The 21,884-nt window shown below is 42.0% G+C and overlaps 1 protein-coding gene across 2 annotated transcripts in view; it reads left to right on the top strand.

Annotated features, from left to right (window-relative positions):
* The first annotated feature begins 4,993 nt into the window (after positions 1–4,993).
* The window catches only part of LOC116047751 (Down syndrome cell adhesion molecule-like protein 1 homolog), a 102,629-nt gene continuing 85,738 nt past the window's right edge, over positions 4,994–21,884 (top strand). Inside the window, exons 1-2 of one of the 2 annotated variants that reach the window (XR_004897317.1) lie at positions 4,994–5,264; positions 15,152–15,472. Coding sequence is in view for 1 of the 2 variants with exons in the window: in XM_031296716.2 (XP_031152576.1) it covers positions 5,222–5,264; positions 15,152–15,472 (364 nt within the window). In the remaining variant the exon portion in view is untranslated. The remainder of the gene's footprint in view (positions 5,265–15,151; positions 15,473–21,884) is intronic. The other variant, XM_031296716.2, reaches the window with a different exon arrangement.

Raw genomic sequence — 21,884 nt, forward strand, 5'->3', positions numbered from 1 at the left:
TATGGCATATAGCTATAACATGTTATTTATGCAACAGCAAAGAACCATGGTGGGATTAACTTGTTTGAGGACCCTGGGGCAACCATTTGTTTTTGGGTCCCTATTGAGCCCCCACTCCCTACCTGCTGCACTCTGTGCATTGTGTATGTACCCTGTTGCTTTGAAGTTTTCATTACGTACAGTGCACACAGCAGACTACACATGACAGCGTCATTATTTGTCAAGAAACCAACCTGTACTCTTCCGTCCTGGAATAATGTCACCTGGCCCCATATTTTCTGGTTGACAGTTTGTGGTAATCAGACTAAACATTACTTTTTTGAGGAATATTCACCATGTGAGCACCATAAAGAAAACCTAAAATACAAGATTAGGTCCTCGGGGCAGTCACCCACTTTATTTGGTTGGTAATCTAGCCTCGTCAAGAACACAGCTCAGGAACTCTATTTAGAAATGGATGTATGGAGATGTATATATTGTTTACTGTGATAGTGGTTTAAAGTTGGCTGGTATCATTATTTTTTCATTTAAATCAACATTTAGCAAATATTTTTCAAGTAACACACTTCAGTGTTCCAACTTTCTTTAAAGAGAGAAAGAATTGATCAGCAGGCCAGACTTTTGGCATTATTGATCTATAGGCCAACACTTTGAAATGGGAGTCATCAATAAGTTTTCCCCACTGAAAACATAGACCATACACCAGCCCATGTAGGGAATTCGCCATTGTATGATCTTCTAATGATAACATCTTTAATTGTGACCACTGGGTGTCACTAGATATCTCTGATCAATATCTCTGTACAAGCCACAACCATATTCATCTGACTCAGTCTTTAATATATTCAAATTCAAATCCTTTACTGAGCTGTTCAAATTCCATCTCATTTGTTATGCTTGAGGAACACAGTCAAAGTCAGAAAATGTGTTTGTGTGTCACCCACTCCAGAGCCAGAGCAATGGGTCTCTACGTTGGTCCCACAAAGGACACCTCCAGCGGCAGCCATCTTGGAAGTGGTGGTATCGGGCTGGCACAGTATGTTTTTGTCTGCGGGCGTTCTGTCTGCCTCAGAATCGCGTCGTTCGCCATCTCCAATGTTTTTTCTTTCTCTTTTTTCAATGTCATAGTCTTTCTTCCCCATCTCCCTTGCCTCCCTCCTTCTCAGCCATGCAAATAGTCTCATTTGCAAATGTGAAAAAACAAGTAGGGAGAAAAAAAGAGAGAGATGGAGAGATGAACCTCCAGCTGAAGAAAGTGCCCCCCCTACACACCACCTCCGCCCCTCACCCCATCCTCTCGTTATCCTCCCCAGCTCATTTGAATAAATTAACACCCCTTGATGTCTCGTGTGCACGTGCACGTACTCCTGCAAAAACACACATACGCAAGCACGTACACACTCAAGCAAACACACTCCTAAATACACGTGCACGCACACCCGACTGTAGGGTAGGAGAGCAGTCAGAAATACATGTCCTGCGCTTTGCCGCCATGTAGACACATGCTCACGCACACACACATATATACACATTCTCTGATGTGCTGATACGCTCGTACACATCTGCCACAACAATCACGCATGCTTGGTTTAAAGTCAAACACACTCCATTGGTCGGCGCTTTCCTGGCGTTAATGTACTGCGGCACGGTGGTGTGTGATTCATATTAGCCTAATGCAGAGGCTCGTTCATACACAGCGGCATGCAGAAGTAGCTAGGTGGGCCCCACTAAGGTAAAGGAGTTCTGCAGCACATTGCTTGGCTTTGAGCGTGTTTAGGACTGACTCTTAACACAAACTGCAGTTTTTATGCTTAATCCGTTTTAACTGCCATGATGCAGTTTTAAAGGAACATAACTCCTCCATTCCATCATCGAGTGATTTGCCTCTTCCAGCTCCTCCAACCATAATCCACCACCATCGGCTCATATTCCTGCAGCTCTCTCCCTGTTCTCATTTCGATCCCTGTGCCCTTGCACAGAGCTAAGCAGTAGTACCATGTGCCCTCTTCCTCTCCTAATTCTGACCTTGCTATGGTTTCATTGGGCTGGGGGGCTGTGCATTAATACTGGATACATTAGCGCTAATATGATCCTAGCATGTCGGGGCCTGAGGGGGAGCTTTGATTGTCTGAGCATTAACATTAACATCCACATTAACTTATCCGCCTCATCACTCTCTGTGCCCCTCACCCCTCCCTCTGCTGTCTGTTTCTTTGCTGCCTTGCTCACCCATTTTCTTCCTAAGTCAACAAACTCTCTCACTCATTTCCTATCTCCTTCCCTATCTCCAGGCAACGACATAGCAGAGTGATGGACATGACTCACATGGTGCTGTGGTTTTTTAGTGGTGTGGTGGCAGCTGTCCTCGGTGACAGTCACTAGAGCTGTCTGGGAGCTGCTTCCCTTTTCTCCGGCCTGGCTGGCCGAGCTCAGCCTGTCAGCCTCCATGATGATCCCTGGCTGACATACAGTACAACCTGCTTGGTGCTGTCAGGCCGACTCACATCAGCCCCCTAACCAGCTTGCCACGCTGCCTTTTGAAGTCCTGACGGAGTCCTTCGTGTGTCACCATACAGGCCTGCAGGGTGGAGCCTCTGTTTGAGGAACTTGGTTTGAGTGTCAAGGTGTTGGGTGCTGTTATATGACCAGTTTGTCATTGGGAGAGAAGAAATACTTGATTCAATTCAATTTTTATTTCAAGTGCAATATCACCATAAGACAAAACACTGTACAACAGGGAATTCAGTAAAAGTTAGGATTAAAAATATAAAAAATACATTTAAAATCATTGCGGGTATATATGTACAAAAAAGTGAAATCAAAAGTGGTACAAGGGTAAAAACAAAAGGTAGAGGAAGTCATAATGATGGTCCATAATGTTTGGAAAAAATAAATGTTTTAAGTTTTGATTTAAAAGTGGTGATAGAGCTGGCTTCTCTGACATACAACGGAAGGTTATTCCAGAGGTATGGTGCTCGATAAGAAAAGGCACGGTGGCCTGCCGATATCTATATCTCTTGATGCTGAGACAGATCATATTCCCTGAGGGTTTCTAAACCATACACGACACGCCTCACTTTTAAACCTGGACTATGGTTAGTGGCTGGCGAAGGTGCAGAAAGCTGAACGTGTTTACACTATGAAAGTAATTTTAGAGTACACATCTGGATGTACAGAATGTGCGATGGAAGTGCTTCTGTGTATACTCTAAATGTGTCCCTGTCATCGTGTGGTGTTTGTGGGTCTGTTTGAAAGAGAGAGAGAGACATAGAGGGTGCGTGGGTGTGTGTGTTTCCACCTGTTACATAATAAGAGAGTGGAGGCAGAGTGTGCTGCCTTGCCTGCCACACTACAGCGGCTCTTCAGTGGGAGTGAGAGAGGCCACAGCTTGCCTCAGCTCTGTTCCTCAACCAGGACTACTTTTGGTTACGACACTCCAAATGCCACATTATATCACTGAGAGAGACAGAAAGATTAATGGCAGAGGTCATGTCAAGTTGAAGGTGTTTAATGTCAGATAAGTAGTGTGACTGAGTAAGTAAACGAGTAGAGTTTCCACAGTTGACCTGAAATGGATGAACAACAATCAGCTGTGCTTTGGTATTTAGTGTATTGTGTGTTGATTGGACTGGAAGTTGAACTGAATGACAGTAAAGAGGAGAGGGTTGAATGAGACAGCTTTGAATCCATACAGTGTTAAAATCTCAGAGGCTATGGAGGTCAGTTGATTGTTTTTCTCAAATAATTGATTTAGAGTGAAATATGATGGCCGATTAATTGATTTAGAGTGAAATATAATGGCCCAAAACTTGTTATTTGATGATTGATGTGATTATTATTATTTTTTTTTAGAAGTGTCAGATCAGTCAATACACTGCATCAGGTGCATCAGGTGGCTGGGCTGCTGATGCTTATATCTATAAATCCAGCTTTTGATGCACTATTTTGAATATTTAAAACAAAACAGGTGCAAAGCGGCAGTGTAAACACATGTAAATCAGGCTTGTGTGACTGCAGAACTTGCAGGCTTCTTAACTCCTGTTGTTACAGCCTGTTTAACTCACAGTATTCTTAAAGATCTTCCTACTATTCATTAGGCCATATGTATGTAAATATTTTTAGATATATTTTTAATATAACTAAATGGTTAAGGTAGATGAAAGTACAGGAAGTTTTGTTAAGAGTCAGACTGCTCTGAGTCAGTAACCAAGGAAGAAGACTGATCAGCGCGTGTGAGTGTGTGTGAGTGTGTATGAGTGTGTGTGAGAGTGTGTGTGAGTGTGAGTGTGTGAGTGAGTGAGTGAGTGAGTGAGTGAGAGAGTCAAAGAGCGAGATTCACAGATCAAATTTAATGAATTTATTGACCATATCGATCACAGTATAGGCCTACACATCTTTTAAATGAGGTTGATTGTAGATAATTCCCTCGTGTTGTGTTTTTATCAAAACTCTTCAGTCTGTTATGAAGAAAAGTGATTTGAGCGCTACGAGTGTCTATGGTGGTAACACGCAGGTGCGCAGCGCAGAGCACATTCCCACTTTCCCCTTGAATGAAACGGAGGCTGCAGCTTCTCTGCGCTCCTTCTCTTCTCTCCACCTGGACTTCGCACTAATAGATGTCCATGTTCTGTTACTTTACAATGGCACATTCTATTGGTTTTACTTTAACTCTGTGCTCACACCACTGCTGCAATGACAACTGATGTATGGAAAGTCTGGAGTTGATTTGCATGGGAAATACGCACAGGCATTTCCCCCAACGTTTTTTTTTTTTTTTTTTTTTTTAAACTTCCTTTCATAAAAACAACATTTAAATGACTTGTATGACAGCACGTTTTGAACTTTGTTATTGGGAGTCCACGAAGTTGTCGGATAAAACCATCTATCCAGTGCGCGTAATACAGAGGTCCCAGTGGTTTCCTTTTGCTCCCCATTAGTGCGTATAGCTCACCTCTCCATCACGCCGCATCATTAGGATACCGGGGGTGGGGCGAGAGCAGTCTGTCCCGGTAAGGGGAGGAGAGAACAGGGAGCAGAGGCGGTACTTTCTCCGCGGCTCGTTTCTCGGCGCTGGAGAGTGTGGGACCAGGGCTGGAGAGACCGCCGGGGAGTATCAGCAGAACCAGTCCAGCACGGAGACTCGCCTGGCCGACCGCTGCGCCGTGCACTCTTCTTGGGGGACAGCACAACATTCCTGTGAAATATAACTGCTTTTAATGGCATGTGGCTTGTAACTTTACTTCTGCTGTATTCTTTGCAAGAAGGTACGTTGGAAATGTGTCTCTTCCAGTGTTGCTTATCTGCATGCTGTCTCCTCCAGTGCGATGTTGAAGTTGACTGTGCGTGTTTATTAGCTTGTCAGGTTGATAAATGATGTTGGATTGAATTGATTAGATTCACAAAGGAGGGGCAGATATGTCAAATCAAACTCTAAATCACCTTTCGAGGAAGACTGGTAACTTTTTCTTAATGTTTTGAAATCATGTTTTTCTGATCTGCCTTCATTTTCCTCACGAACGAGTGCTCGGATTTCTCTTGCGTTCTCAATGTCTCATAATGATCAGTTGATAATATGATTTAAAAACGATCAAAAAAGGCTTATCAGCATAAAATCAATATGCACTTAATTTAGACGAACAGCGAGAAAACACATACTAGATCTCAAAAGTGCACACTGCGTTCGTTAAGATGAAAAAGACAACGGCATTTGCATTTTGCATGATGAATATGTGGAGGTGTCGTGAATATGGAGGCTGTTGAATAGGAGGAGAGGCTGATAAGGATCTGCAGGCGCGCGCACGGGTAGACAGGCGACCTCCAGCGCTGATGTTGGCCGCAGCTGTAGGCTGTTTACTCGCAAAAGTCCAAGGGGGCAGAGAAGTTTAATGTATTTGCCTGACTTTTTCTGCCCTGTCCCAACACAAATAAAATGTTAATGTGTGTGTGTGTGTGTGTGCTCGCGGGGAAAGGGAGGGGGGAGAGAAGGGGGATCCCTAGGGGTTAAAGCTTCCGTTTTATTTTTGGAAATAGCACTAAAATAGTGCATAAACACCAATTTCTGTCCGTGTGTTTGTGTTTTGAAGTGTTTGTGCGACTGTGTGGCAACAAGGGTCAATACATTTTATGAGAGACGTGTGAACTGATGCTGGGGCTATTGAGCGCTGGCTTTTAATTTGTAGATAATGTGCCCCAGTTGGATATTTAAAAGACGAGGCCATATATTACGGTTTGTTTTCTTTGATAAGATGTAGGGGTGTCAGCCAGTGTATGCAGACTCAGTTGTTATCATCCCTGGTCTAATTATTCAGCCACCATTTTCTGTGGCACCAGATTCTACTGATTGCCTTCGCTCTTAATACTGCAGATGGAAGAACATGATTCAATTAGCCTTTTAAATATACAATGATCTGTTATTTTGTTTCTTATGAATTTCTATCACTTTGTAACAACCACACAACGGAAGAAAACATATTTTATTTTTCACTTCATTTTCATCCGTTTTTCTTATACGCACGGGTCCGTAAGATGCCTGGTTATAAGCCTTATAGTTAACACATTTTAAATAATCTTAAGAATTTGTTTATGATTATGGATAGTAGGCGTGTTTCATGTTCCTGGTCTCCATCATTGGCCTTGGCAGTGCCCTCTGCCAGGCTGCAGCTGCAGCGAGGACTTCTGGGCTGTTTTTGTTGTATGTAATTTGATTACAGGGTCTATTTCGATTATACACGCTGTACATCGCCCTGTCCCGTGACTGAACAAGGTGTGTGTGTGTGTGTGTGTGTGTGTGTGTGTGTGTGTGTGTGTGTGTGAGCGAGCGTGTGTGTGAGCGTGTGTGTGTGCGTGTGTGAGAGTGTGTGTGTGTGTGTGTGTAGTGAGGGGAGGAGGGTTGGGGGCTGCAAACAGCCACTGGAGCGGAAAGAGTGCTTGAGATGGGAGAGATGTAGATAACGCAGTGGAAAACAAACTTCCATTTTCCGTTGTTTTTCAACGCCATGTTCCGCTCATTTTGCACGAATCGACTGTGATTTGTTGTCTCATGTGGCTGCTGTGTATTTTAGATATGCATAACTTTTAATCAACTTTATTTGAAGGTGGGAAGGTAGGTCTATTATCATACATGCATATGCATTAGTACTGCGTATTTTCCTGGCTCGGCCGCGCCTCCTTGAATGGCACACAAGTCTCTGCTTATTTTTATACTTCGGTATGAAAATATGTTCTAGACCACACCGCTACATCATTTTAAGAGAATTTAGTATTTTTCTTTATCTTTTTTTCTGTCATTAATTTGACATGCATTAGGTTATTACTGGCCGTTTGTTGCTTTGGTTTGGCTGCGTATCAGCACACCTGCACCCATGAGTGCGTAGAGGAGGGGGAGAGGGATGGATGGATAGATGAATAGATAGAGGGAGAGGAGAGGGAAGGATCCACTCATTCTTCTTTGTCATGATTTTGGAGGTTGCTTGTCATTTTATTTAAAAAAAAAATTGAGACAAACTCTACTGAGGGATGTGTGGGGATTTACTTTCAGGCCTGATATAGGCCAGAAGAGGGCCTGTGAAATAGGAAAAGGCTTAAATAATTATTACAATTAGTATATTTCTAAATCATTCAAAAAATGACAGTCGCTTTGGTTTGGAATTTGTAGAAATTCAATCAGTATTTGCACAGATTCTAAGGGAAAATGCCGTGGAGTGATCGAGATGAAGTGAGAGCTCTTGCTATAATTATTTCATCAATTAATGTGATTCCGGTTTTATCCAGTTTCGGTCTACAGGCCTCCTGCAGCACACACTCCACATTAAACTGAACATTGACTGTGTTGACTTACAGTGTTCCTGCAGAGATGTAAAACACGTTGGCTCTTATTTTGTCTGCACTTTATTTTTATTTGAGCATTTGATGGACTAAACATCGTGTTTTTCTTGTATTTAGGCAATCTGATAAGATGGGATGTTGACACTTACTGACTTAATGTCAGTACGTTTTTTTTGATTTCAGTAAATTCACGAAATTTCACCACTATTTCAATAAGTGTAGGAAGGGTAGTTTGGGAAACTGATCTGTTGTAAGGTCACCTGTATTTTCTCATTCCTTTACAAGGGACTCCTGTATAGACCGGCCTGAGCCGCTGATCTGCGGCGTTGTTGCAGACCACGGGCTGTGTGTAATTTTGGAATCAAAACAGATACAGACTAGAGGAGAAGTGCTTGGAGGGGGAGCCCAGTAATTGCGGTATGAGTCAGATTCTGGTGGCTACTAGGCTACACCCGCACAATGCACTCAGAGATGTTGCGTCTGGTTTGGACAACTGAAGCTTTAGTGGCTGATAGTATGACAACAACTTCGGAGTTTTCTTCCCACCTCCCTGCCTCTATCTTTAAAGAGCCTATCACGGTGTAAAATCTGGGTGAATTGGTGTTTGTTCGGGGACTGGGAGGTGTGCTGTGTGACATACAGTTCAAGATTCCCTGTTTTTGTCTTGATTGAAAGAAAAAAAGTGATTTGTACAGATGACTGTGCAGAACATGGAGGGGGAGAGGGTATATGCGTGGGAGTTTTTGTTGTTTTTCTAGTTCCACGGATGCAATAAAGTGCCTTAGCGTAACTTCACTACATAATCGTGCCAACATCAAACCTACATATTAAGATGTGTGTGTAAAGTTCACACAGTCATACCGAACTGAAATTAATAATTTGGATGGAATTCACCTACAATGTATCCATGACGCACATGTCCATTTCCAAAAAGTAGATCAAAACATGAAAAGTGACCCACTATATGTCTTATTTCTCCGGCTCGAGTCCCGCTGTGCCTGCACCACCTGTCATCACCACTTTTCTTGGAGAGAGACACACTGCTCCACAGTATAATAGCTACATGTCACTCTCAGGTTAACTCGCCTCCCTCGTTGTGCTCGGGAGAGCAAAGCCTGCTTTCGTTGTCAAGTGTTGGCGCTCTGCGTTTGGCAGCTGACCCGTGCGGCACAAACACTGTCATCTGAACACGTCATGCGGTCTCAACACACGAACACGTCGGCCCATTGGTGTAGATGATCACTTCAGTTGTGGTATTGGTTTGAAGGCGCATTAAAGCCTTTTTTTATCCAAACAGAAAAAAAAATCTTAGCGCTTTAGTAGAATAGGATTTTATAAGCGTACGAAATGACTTGGTAAGAGGGATAATCTTGCTTTTAGCCTATTCACTTGGCACGCACCACTCTCAAAAAAACAACGTTCCCAAAGGTCTGACTGTTTATCATCACACATCTGTAGATCTTAAAGCCCATAGCAACAACGTCGTTATTTCACTAAGCTTTCACAGACAGAAGTGGATATGGATCGCTCACTCAACAGGTTTTACGCACAACAGTAGTGTCCGGTAGCCCGGTGCCCTCTCCATTACGCACGGGGAAAGATTGATGGTCATGTCTTGAATGACAAAAGAATCCAACAATCTCACTTCAACATCTCACAATCGACTCTGTATTTCACTCTTTCCTGTTCTGCTTACTATCAAACGATTTATGGCCCTGTCTCTGAGGGAGAGTAGGAAAAAAACGCATCTCTACAAATCTGACACTCACTTCAACAACGGAAATCATCCTTTTGAAGTGGGAGATGTGAATTTCCAAACGCTGAAATGGCTGCCTAATATTTTACTGACACTGCATAAACTGGGGATAGGGGTTGTTTACCACCCGCCCCCCCCCCCCCCCCATGTGTGTGTGTGTGTGTGTGTGTGTGTGTGTGTGTGCATGCATAGTGTATTCACATCTCTAATATCATGCCATGCAGTTTTTTTTCTTGACTACAGCGTTTCTCCTAGTGATGTGACACCATGTTAGAAATGATTTCCTTTTTAACTGCACACAAAAGCAGAGACGCATTGTCATGCAATCCTAATGCATATCTCAATCTAGAGTCAGTGTATAGTAAATGAGTAGCACCATCTATCAAATATGATCATATCTTTTGCCTTTTATGTTCTGACATTTTTCTGTAGCATCACTGCAAAGACTGTATTGCCACTTACTTCAATGCTTCAGCTATTATTTGGCCTGAATGTTTTGTGTGCTGTTATCTGTTGTGCTACATGGTTCACGAAATAGAAAATCTACTTGCCATTATGAACGTATGTAATCTGAAATGTATTTATGTGACTTTGTATGTGTGTGTGTGTGTGTGTGTGTGTGTTTGAAGGAAAGAAAGAGTGAAAGCGGGAGGGAGAAGGAGAAGGAGAGGGATTTATAGCCCTGTTTTTCTATGCACGTGATGGTATGAATTTGTGTGTGTGTGTGTGTGTGTGTGTGTGTGTGTGTGTGTCTGAATGAATGTAGATGAGACAGAAAAAGCTGCATTATGCATAGCGGTTCACCATAGGCAATATCCTTGCATCTCCAGCATACATATTCATACTCCATTTTCATATCCACTGCAAAAACAGGAAAAAAGGTGCACATGTATTTGAGTGTACAGCAAAGAAAGATTTAAGTCAAAAGGAAACACGAGCAAAAAGAAAAGTGAAGGTTAAAACAAGATAGAAAAAGATTGCGAGAGGTTCAGGGGACAGGAAAGATGTTTCTGAGGGTTTCACCCTCAATCACTTTGACCTTCTTTATTGAATTCAACACTTCCAGGCTTGATGAAAGAAATCCAAATACAGTTCATGAGTGGATGAGTTGCTGCTCCTTCTTTCTCTGCTGGGGAAAGGGTGGAAAGGGAGCCTGGAGCCATGAAAGGACTCTGATAACCATCTGAGGCTAGATGTTGCCCAAATAAAGAGGAAAACTATAAAACTCCACTATTGTCCAACAAGAAATTACAGCTCTCCCATGTCATATCACACATGACCAACAGCTGCAGCCATAGGAATCCTATATGCCAAGTGACAAAATGTGGGTAGTTTTTGGTAGATGCTTCACTTCCATTTTGTCACACTCTCATCCTTCCTCATTCCATTTTGATGTTTTGACCTCAAACTCTAAACCATTACTGCTATAAGACACATTGTTGGTGTCGTCCATGATGGTCTTTCCACTGGAGGCCAAAACCCGTGCAGTGTAGACCGGGGCTCGCTTCCGTGTGTTTGTTCACATGTGTCTTTGCGTGCATGTGTGTATACATGTGAACTCAGTGACCTGAATTCATACCATAGGACAAAGCGATTAGCCATCGCATCATAAGCTGCTGCTTTATAGACGTTTTACATCTGAGTATGAGTTTTTGCATCTGAGCTGTTTTGAATTAGTTTGAAGCCATGTTGATGATACCACATGTTGGTTAAAAGTTTTATTTTTAAACAGATTATTTAGTTTTAGAGCATATTGGGAGCTAGCGGTGGTTTCCAAGCTGGGGATTCAGACCCCTACAAGGGTTTGCAGAAGGAGTTGGGGGGCGATTAACAGACTAGCAAAAGAGAAAAGGTATATTTCTGTGACACAAATTATTTGTTTATTAGTCTTTCCACAAATCTTTGAATTACTGGATAGTTTTACCGCTTCAGGCCTTCAGAAATTATTCACATAAAAGAAGGAAAAAATGTCTCTTTTATTAAATTGGTCACAAGAGCTTGAAGAGGGGTAGTACGTAGATGTTTCTTCATTTTAAGGGGACAAAAGCCAAACATTTGGGAACCTATAGTAAAAAGCAGTAGTTCCCTGCTGGAGGTACTTTTATCCTTGGGGTTACTTCTGCAGTTACCAGGGAGTACCTGGAAAGATTGTGGGGTAGCTATAAACAAACAAAAACAAAAAATAAAGATTATGATTTGATAAGAGAAATAAACATAAGATCATCTGATCTGTTTTTAAAAAAAAAAATCTTTAACCACTTACTGCCAAGCTACAACAGCTAACTGCATGCCTCAAACCCACGTTTTGCATTGAAATAGTTAACAAGTGAGCATAAAAGTCAAAATAGATGACACATCTATTTTCTGTTTTGACACATCCAGCTGCTGCCATTCCAAGTGGTAGTACTATGAATGAATGAATGAAAACTTGACCAAACCAAAAAAAAAGAAGAAAAATAAGAGCCTAAATACCTAAAGATTTCAGGATAATGTGCAGCCACTGATCCACCACGATCACTATCAAACAATTCCATGAAGGCCATCCCATCTGTCAAGGGTGTATAAGGGTGCAAATAAACATTTGGTTCAGCCTTTTGGGGTGCATTGGACAAAACAGGTTGGGAACCACTAGTCTGACGGACAACATTATTTTGTGATGTGAAAGGATGATAGGATTCTGAACAAAAATTAGTATACAGTGATATTGTTCCTTCCACGAGGACTTTTACAGCTCGAGTAAATTGTTTTTGTCATGAACATATTCTGCTTCTAAAAATAGCATTTGTCATCTGAGAGAAGCAGGTCACTGGTATCATCTGCTAATAGCTTTCTCCTTATTTGCTCGGTATGGAAACACTTCCATGTGTTCCTAACCCAGCAGTAGATTTTGTGGTGCTCTCCGTGGTGCTGAAAGTGCAGATCAGTCAGCCTAGCAGACTGTGAGAGTGATTGACATGGATTCGAACGGTAGGATGGATTGAACTTGACCTGAATTCAGATTTTTGAACACAGAGGATCTGCTCCAATTTTAGCTGGTAGGCAGGAGAACAATGACTCTCTACCTCCTCAGAATGTCTGCCGTGCCTCGAGCAGCGATCACATCTTTTTCCTGCACAGCACACCTCAGCCTCTGCTTGTTGGCTGAGTTTGACATCAAGAACTGAGGCAGTTATTGAACATTAACATCTCTATCCCTTTGACCTTATACACACACACACACACACACACACACACACACACACACACACACACACACACACACACACACCCTTGGTTGCATCCAAACACCTTTGCACCTGAGCACCTTTTCCTCAGACCAGCCACCCGTGTCCTGTCTACAATATTGCACTTTTGCCTGGCTCCCTGATCTCTCCTTCCACTGCACACCCACATGTACATAAGAACCAGGGAAGTCGGACACCGGCCTCCCACGGCAGTGCGATCACAGAGTGGATAGACTGTGTGTGTGTTAAATGTAAAAGGAGATTATGTGGGTTTAACTCTCTGCGTCTGGCATACAAATTTCAATCACATAACATTTCCTGTCTCTAGTGTGGCAGGAAAAAACGAGAGAAAGTGTCTTGGGAGGGTAAGTAATGATGGCACATGGGAAACACAAAGAAAAAGACGAGTAACTCAGAAAGATAAGGTAGAGGGATGCAGACATATGCATAAAGTATCAGACAACAGACAATGGAGAAGAGAGTGAAAATCACCTTATGTCAGTTTGGGTTTTATCCCTAATCCCTGCATTTAACTTTGGAACCTTTTCTAATGTGATTCTTCCTATTCATTTCATGGTATTAATGTCATGTCTTTGCATGTTACTATTTATACTGGACATAACAGATATGAAAATGGTCTTTTGTATCAGCCATGTTCTTTCCACGTATTAAGATTTGAAAAAGACAGCCAATGGGCTTCTGTCACTCATTTTATAGCTAGTTTGTAATGGTATCCATTGATGTTGAGGATATGTAGAAATTAGAGCCTAAATGGCTTCTGATAGTGTCTTTATATCTCAATTGATGTGTCTTAGCCAACATTCTATTCTCTCCCAGCACAGAGAGAATTAGAGATAGTGCTAATCCAGGCATTGTTGACACAATCCAGGAAAAAGGGATTAATTAAGTATCGTTGTCTGAGAAGAAACTTCTCTGGCTCGGGGCACAGAGTCTTCCCCTGGCCTAAAGCCAAGCTGAGCTCAGCACTTCTGTACCCCCCCCTCACCCCCCGGTCACAGCAAACACACACACACACACACACACACACACACACACACACACACACAGTACCACACAGATCTTAAAAGATGCTTCGCTACCCCACTCTAAACTGGAAGAGGGTGTTTGAGAGAGAGGATATATGGTGGTCTATCTCCCCTAGGACAACTTATCTGGCTGTAGCTCTTCATCTCTGCCACAATACTATTGTTTTCCAGCAAATATCTGTGATATCTAGCTCCTCTTGTATGGCTACAAATAGAGAACTACGTACCTAGGGTGGATATAATAGACCTGAGCAGGCCTAAGAAGTGCAGCAGTTTGCTATCCGTGTGAATACTTAGTTTTCCTGAATGAAGGAGGATGGCAACAGACAGGATGTGGGTGTGGGGGAGTCGTGTTATGTGACCATTGTTTTTCTTCTATTGAGAGGCAAATTTCCAAAGGGCTCTTTGGACACATATATTAGATTAGAGATATTAGGATAATGCATATGGGAGATGGATGACTGCGGTTTGGCACACAGGGAGGAAGTTGTTTGGGTTGAGGTGACCTAAATACCTGTATATCCAGCTTGTTTACTTTCTTCGGGTGTCTGTAAGTTTGACTTAGATCAGGTAGTATTTTCAGTAATATTTTAAAGTCATGCTCACTTTAAACTATGCTTATTCTACTGAACCAGTGAATTGACTAATGGAAAATCTTGTAAATTCATCTCTAGAACAAAACCTGTGTCTGAACAAAAACAATACAGTACAAGGACAAATCAAATATGGAACATGGAAAAATGGGAAATTTGTTTTTTCTTCATTCTTACATTTCAAATGGTATGATACACAATTGGTCAGACATATTAAATTATATTGAATAAAGTATTTATGTTGATCAAAACCTTTTCAAATTTTCTTTAAAGGGGAACTCGGCAAGGTTCATGTTGTTTGGTGAAATATTGCTGTTATAAAGTCAATACTTCCATCATTAAAACTTTTATTGCAGTTGGCAAATCTGCAGGAAAAAACAGCTTACACCATGATCCCATATCTTATTACGTGTTACCTCAGCAGTCAGTCAGTTCAACATCATTTTAGTCAAGACTATATGCAGAAACACTAAACATTGCTGCTTCATCCTTGTAAATTGTATGTATAGGCAGGTTATGTATTAATATGTTCTAACATCATTTTTATATTGGAAAATAGTTTATTGTATTTCTCTTTTTTAACAGCCAACAACAACATTTCTCTCGTAACCTCTGTTGTACTATTTTGTATTTCATTTTTATGTGAATGATGCCTGTGTGTCTGACACCAACTAACTAACTCTGTCTCCCTTTCTCTTATCCTAACAGTCAACAGTGAGGATGTTGTCTCTACACGGCTGTACTTTGTAAACGCCTCCCTGCAGCGGGTGACCTTCTCCAGCTCGGTGGGGGTGTCCCTGCCCTGCCCTGCGGGCGGCGCCCCCCATGCCGTCCTGCGCTGGTACCTGGCCGCCGGAGACGACATTTACGACGTGCCCCATATCCGCCACGTGCATGCCAATGGCACCCTCCAGCTCTACCCCTTCTCCCCCTCCGCCTATAACAGCATTATCCACGACAACGAGTACTTCTGCACTGCTGAGAACCAAGCAGGCAAGATTCGTAGCCCCAGCATCCACATCAAAGCAGGTGAGGGATGGACACACTGGATGCAAACTAAGCCAATGTTCAAAGGGATAGTTTTATTTTTCTGGGGCAGTTTACTCATTTTTCTTACTTACTGTATCACATCAACACACACTGCATGCATTTTGAAGCAATTTTGAATGGTGACGTTACCCTAGTTTAGCTCAATTATTGGATGTCTCTTGACTCAATAAATTAAAGGAAGAACTGCATGCAGAGACATGAACTGTGAACTATCCCTTTAAAGAGTAATGAAACACTGCCTTTCCAGCATTTCCCCACCTCCTGCATGTACTTGAAAATCAACCAAAGTGAAGTGGGGGGTGTGGCACAGCTCTGTGCTAAGCTAGCTCAGTAGCACATCCATTTGATCCACAAGTTGGGGGTGTAAACATTTTGTGCCCACCTAAATTAGACTACCATGACATTTTTAGTATGCCATTATTAAATGGGGTGGAGTCAGCTTGTAGCAGTGGTTACATTTTCACTCTAATGTAAGGTCCAATCCCCTAAAATAGCATCTACAGTTTTTTTTTTTTTTGTTTTTTTTTAAAATTAAAAACATTTGTACTATTTTAAGGCCAGCTGGCGTCCCCTGCCTGACACAAACCCAGCATCTGTAAATATGGTCACCCAAACAGCAGTAAAGGCATCCTAAAGCAACTACTTCTCTCAGTCTTGACCCTGTGTAATAAAATGTATCTTTAAGACAGACATGCAGCCACATAGACAGTTGGTTTGGTGACCTGTCCGCACTCCATGCCAAGGTCAAAGCTGGAGAAAGGCGCTGAACACACTGAGGGAAGGTGTTACTGCTCTTTCTCACCCTCATCACACATACACACAAGCATCATAAACACATGCATATTTCCTAATGTAATACGCATTGGATACATGTGTACGTGTATACGTGTATACACACACACACACACACACACACACACACACACACACACACACACACACACACACACACAGACTTACATCCACACCAGCCTGTGCGTAGCTCATGCCAGAAAGCCTCCTGTCTCCCAGTCTCTCCATCTGTCCATGGACTGGAAAGTCCCCTAACTACACACACACACACACACACACACACACACACACACACACACATAGTTGCCAGCTCTTTGTCAGGGTGTTTGGCAGGAAAGATTTTGGAGAGTCAGCTACAGACATGGAAAGATGTGAACAGAATCGTTAAAAAAAGTGGATTTTCAGGTCATGGTAATAGCCAGGCAGACATTTTGACTGTGTTGATCAATCCTGCATGAAGAGACAGTCAGCAGTTCCCTACCCCACACCTAAATACGAACAAAATGATTTTGATGCTGCTGGATTCTCTCCCTCACCACACACACACACACACACACACACACACACACACACACACACACACACACACACACCCATATGGCCTGTGTGGTCCCTAGAGGAGGACAGTCCCTCCAGCGTGAGAGTGACCTTCTAGCCAGCCTCAGTGTTGGGATGACCTTCCCTCCCAAATAATTACAACAATTAATCAATTAAATGCTGAGGCAACCACAAGTCCACAGCTCCATAACCAGGGCTCACGTGCATGTGTGTGCACCTCATTACCTCCAGAGTCACACACACACACACACACACACACACACACACACACACACACACACACACACACACAACCCTACAGTTGCCATGGGCGACAGAGGCGTGAGCGCTTGGGTGTGGTATGCCCTGTCTCAGGTGGCGCAGGAGAATGATGGCAGCTGACAGCTCGCAGTGTGACACCTCCCCCAAAAATCTGCCTTTCCCCCTCGCCATCCGTCTCGTCCTCCCTCCCCGCCTCTCTCTCTCTCTCTCTCTCTCTCTCTTACTTCTCATCTTTTCTCTATCCCTCCCCCTCTTTCTCACCCTCCCCCATGCATGCTGATTGTGGGCCAATAATAGCACTAGCACCTGTCTGGATAGCTCTACATTTATGAAAATCACTACGTGGACTGCTGGTTTTCCTGTCCATGTTTTTATTTGTCTCTCTCGTTGCGGCTAATCTAGTTTTCTGCATTTATTTTTTATTCAAACTTCTTTGATAGCGTCTTTCTAAATACTAATCTAATGCAGAAATGTACTTTTTAGTTAAAAAAAAAATGTAACCGTGTTTCATTGATCTCAGATGGAGTTTTAAGAGACAGCTAAACAACTATTGAATAATAAATACATTTAGGATAAAAAATATTTACAGAAACAATCACCATATACTAAAGTGTGTATGGTACTCCAAGTATGGTCTTCATCCTGGACTGGTTCATTCTCAGACCAAAACTGTGATTTTGCAGGTTTTGGGTCCTGAACTACAACCCTTGTGTACATGCTGCTCATAGTTTTCAAATGCATGTTTCTGATTTTTGTGTATGTATTTTCTTACTTTTTCGGCAGCAATTGGTTTCCATTCATTTCCATATGGTATAAAAATCAACTAGCAAACACTTGCTGGAGTTTCAGCAGTAATTCATCACACCAAACACAATGTCTGCATTCTTTTTTCCCAGCTACTGTTACATGGTCAATCAGTTTGAAGTACAGATCGATTTGTCACAACAATTAGATAACTAGGAAAAATAATTGAGCAGACTTGATGTTTACTGTGATGTATTGCACAACTAAAATAGACTTCAAGAGTCTGCCATTTAATTGTCATACCACATAGAAATTAATTACTTTACTTATTTATTTATTTTTTTCTCCCATAGTACCATACCATTGTAGTTCTATGCTCTAGAATTCCTTAGTTTGTCTTTAATATCCCAGTTACTTGACTGGCTGAACTTTGACCCTTTAATTTAGATTTTCAAAAAACTACACATATATTAATTTTTTAATTAATATATGTTTTATTACATAATAAGCAGTTTGGCAGGATCTATAGCCTCAGGAATGAGGCCTTGCTGTATTTTAAGGATCTCACCTCAAGGATATAGAAATCATTTTCACTTTTGGTAACAACTTAAGGGACCCAATTTAACTTAAAAAAGGAAAGCACACCTTTCACACATACAGTCAGTCATTACAGTCACTTGTGTTAGAATAATATTCTGCCTACGTCCGAGGGTTTTAACGTTTTGTGCACCTAAGTTCTCTTTACACAAAGTTAATAAAAGCAAATGAGGACACCTGTTCATGTAGCTCACCTCAGCTCCCCTTTGTCCCGACTATAACACACAAGCCTACCGAGGCCCGGGCCAAGACAGCAGGTGTTAAGATCCTTTTCCTCTATCTGGCCTCCTCATCTTTTCTCTGGCTGGCATTTCCTTACTAATACAATAAGTATGGTCCCTTGACCTGATACACAAGGACTGCTTTTCCTATACTATTCATTCAATAATGAAACCTGCATCCATTCATTTCTCCTGTTCGTCATTATTTTTCTCTTTCTCCTTCTCTGTGCTTTTGCGGCTCGCTTTATGAATAAGTAAATGCAGTATTTGGTTTCCCTGTCGTTAATTATTGAAGCGACAGTGATACAAGACTTGCCTCCCAGTGCGCCCAGTGCACCAGACCCATGTTTTAGCTCGTTCCTAGGCAACCAGGCTGCGTATAGTCAGGCATCAGTAACATCCTAATGATTCTGCTGCGCATGTGATGAGGGGGAGTGCAATTTACACACAAATCAGTTGGGCTACCATTTGCATCCTGTCACAAGGGTTAAGAGAATGAATATGTAATGTTTTTTTTTCTCTGTGTCTTTCATATCTTGGAAGAGGAACGTGTGTTAAATGACAATGCTATCATAACAGTTGCCTCTTATTGGAGCTGGTTACATGGTTGTGTACAAGGGTATGTTGCCATACAGGGCTTGTTTGAGAGGTTAGCAAGTGTAGGATGGGCTAGGGTCAAAGCACAGGAAGTACAAACTTGAGGTGACCTTGACTGGATTTTAACTCACACTGAACTGACATGTGATGACTGTCATCATTGCACCAAACATTTACAAGCTGTCTAGCTGATTTTAAACACTCTATGAGAGGCACAGTGGGCATTGGGGATTTTCCCTGGTATTGATGAGAGGCAGCAGGGTCAATCAAAGAGTAAATAAATGATTGAAAGAATTGGCTCGGCCACAATAGCTGAGGCTACTCAGTTGATCCTGACTATTGATCTGTACGTAGATCGAAACAATGAGAACCAGGAGCTGCTGGAATGAAGAAATGAAATAAAGACTTGATTGGAATTATTTGTCCTTTAGCTTTGACTTGTTTACAAATGAGGCTTCAGATCACATTAGCATCCTGTGTGTCAGGTGGCCATAGTGAGACATGATATGCTCTCCAGAGGATATCTTTCTGCGACCATTAATTTAGCTGAGGTACAAAGCAGCATCAGTTATACGACAATAGATTTTTTAAAGACCCAAAATCCAATGTTCTAAACCTCATCTATGTTTGGCATGGTCACATAATATGTTGCAAGGTTGAATTTCAACAGTGCTGAAGGAATAGTCCCTACTCTACTCCAGTCTTGGCTCTGTCACAAGTCAGGAAAGAAGAAAGAAAGGGTCCAAGGTTCAGCCAGTTATGAAAAAGTAGAACAGTGTAAAAGCAATGGACGGAATCAGACAAAGACTTGGGAGATTAAACCCTGGACTTTAAGGTGAAAGACTCCCCACCATTTGGACAAGGACATCGGCTTTGGTTCCACTGGGTTCCAGTGACAGTGGCGGCTGGCATAAAGCATTATTAATGACCAAGGAAGCTGGCCTTCAGGCTAGGCGTTAATTATATCACTGGAGAGCTGGGGGAGAGAGCGAAAACACCGGAGGGCGGGGCCACTCCCTGTGTTGTGTGTGTGTGTATGTGTGTTTTACATTGTTAAGCCATTACTGTCCTCATTTCTAAGGGAAGCCTGGTTGAATAGTTGTGATAGATTCTGATGCCAGAAACACTCCCTAACATCAGACCCCATCTGATTTCTGTAATTTTCTTTTCATTTTACTTATGTAAGATAGTCTATTTTTTATATGTCAAAGATGCTTAAGAGAAATGTGGCAACACCCCTTTATACAAATGAGATCAGTGTGGAGGGTTAAACCCACACAGTTCTGATCAGCTCAGTTCAGAAAGCACAGGCCAGCGTTCATTCAGTCAAGCTAGCATGCCCTTGAACTACCTGTCTCTCCTCCTCACCAAAATAACCCATTAATTTAATTTCACTTTACTTAATTTATTTAATGAAAATATATGCTCTGATTCAGCATTTCACATTTCTCACTAATCTAAATGTGACCGAGTTAACTGGAGAGATAATTTTGTTAGCTACAGGCTACTGTTTTCATCATTAAACCCGTCTTAATCACCAGCATCCTTTCTGTACACTGGCACAGATTCACAGCCTAGCGCTCCGCATGCCATGTGCAGGGGGGGGGGGTGTTTTTGATGCCTGGCGCCTGCATGTGACAGGTCCATCGGCCGTGAGCAACTCTCCACTCCTCGCCGTCGCATAGCATCTGTGGCGTTGTTCTTTAAAAGGCCAAGGGCCGCTCACTGTGTATCCCCTTCAACACAGCTCTGTGTCAACCTTCCTTACAATCATAGTGTGACTTCAAATCTGGGGCTAAATAGAGAAATGCTGGCTTAATGGGGTTGAACAGGACACCAGACAAGTTTGTTTACAAGACCTGCCCCGGCTTTTGCTATGGGTTAAACAGGAAAGAAGGATGTCAACTGTACAGTGTCAACATGTGTAGTAAAGAGGAGTGAGTTGTTACTTTATACAGTGCTGAAACAATGAGTCGATTAATCAGTTATCTCATTGACAGAAGTTTTTATAATTGGTCAAGCCATTTATGAAACAAAAATATTTTCTGGTTCCAGCTTCATAAATGTAACAATTTAATGCTCTGTTTAATATCTTGACAAATTAAACATCTTTGGGTTTTTGTTCTCCGGACAAAACCAGCAATGTAAAGAGGTCACCTTAGGCTCTGGGAAATAAATCAAAGTAAGAAAAGTTACTGCTAAGTACAATGTTACATGGTAACATCACAACCATCCGCCAGTGGTTTGGTATCCTGAAGGCCTAAAATGCCAAACATTCTTTGGTTTCAGCTTTGCAAATGTGACCATTTAATGATTTACTATGTTTTATATCATTATACATTTAATATATTTGGGGTTTGGACTGTTGCTCTGACAAAACAGGCAATTGGAAGACATAGTCTTGGGCTCTTGGAAACTGTGATGGGCATTTTTAATTTCCTGGGATTCTCTGACAAAATCACGTTAAGGCCTTTTTTCCAAAATACAAACTACGTTAGTAACTTTCACCACTTTGTCATTGGTTAAAACTAAAGATCAATGTTTGTTCAGCCTTATTCTGAGACATCCACTATCACCACCAACCACCATCCTTCCATTGACTAACTTCAGCTGTTTTCTCC

The sequence above is a fragment of the Sander lucioperca genome, chromosome 5 (genome assembly GCF_008315115.2).
Source record: "Sander lucioperca isolate FBNREF2018 chromosome 5, SLUC_FBN_1.2, whole genome shotgun sequence".
Taxonomy (NCBI): Eukaryota; Metazoa; Chordata; class Actinopteri; order Perciformes; family Percidae; genus Sander; species Sander lucioperca.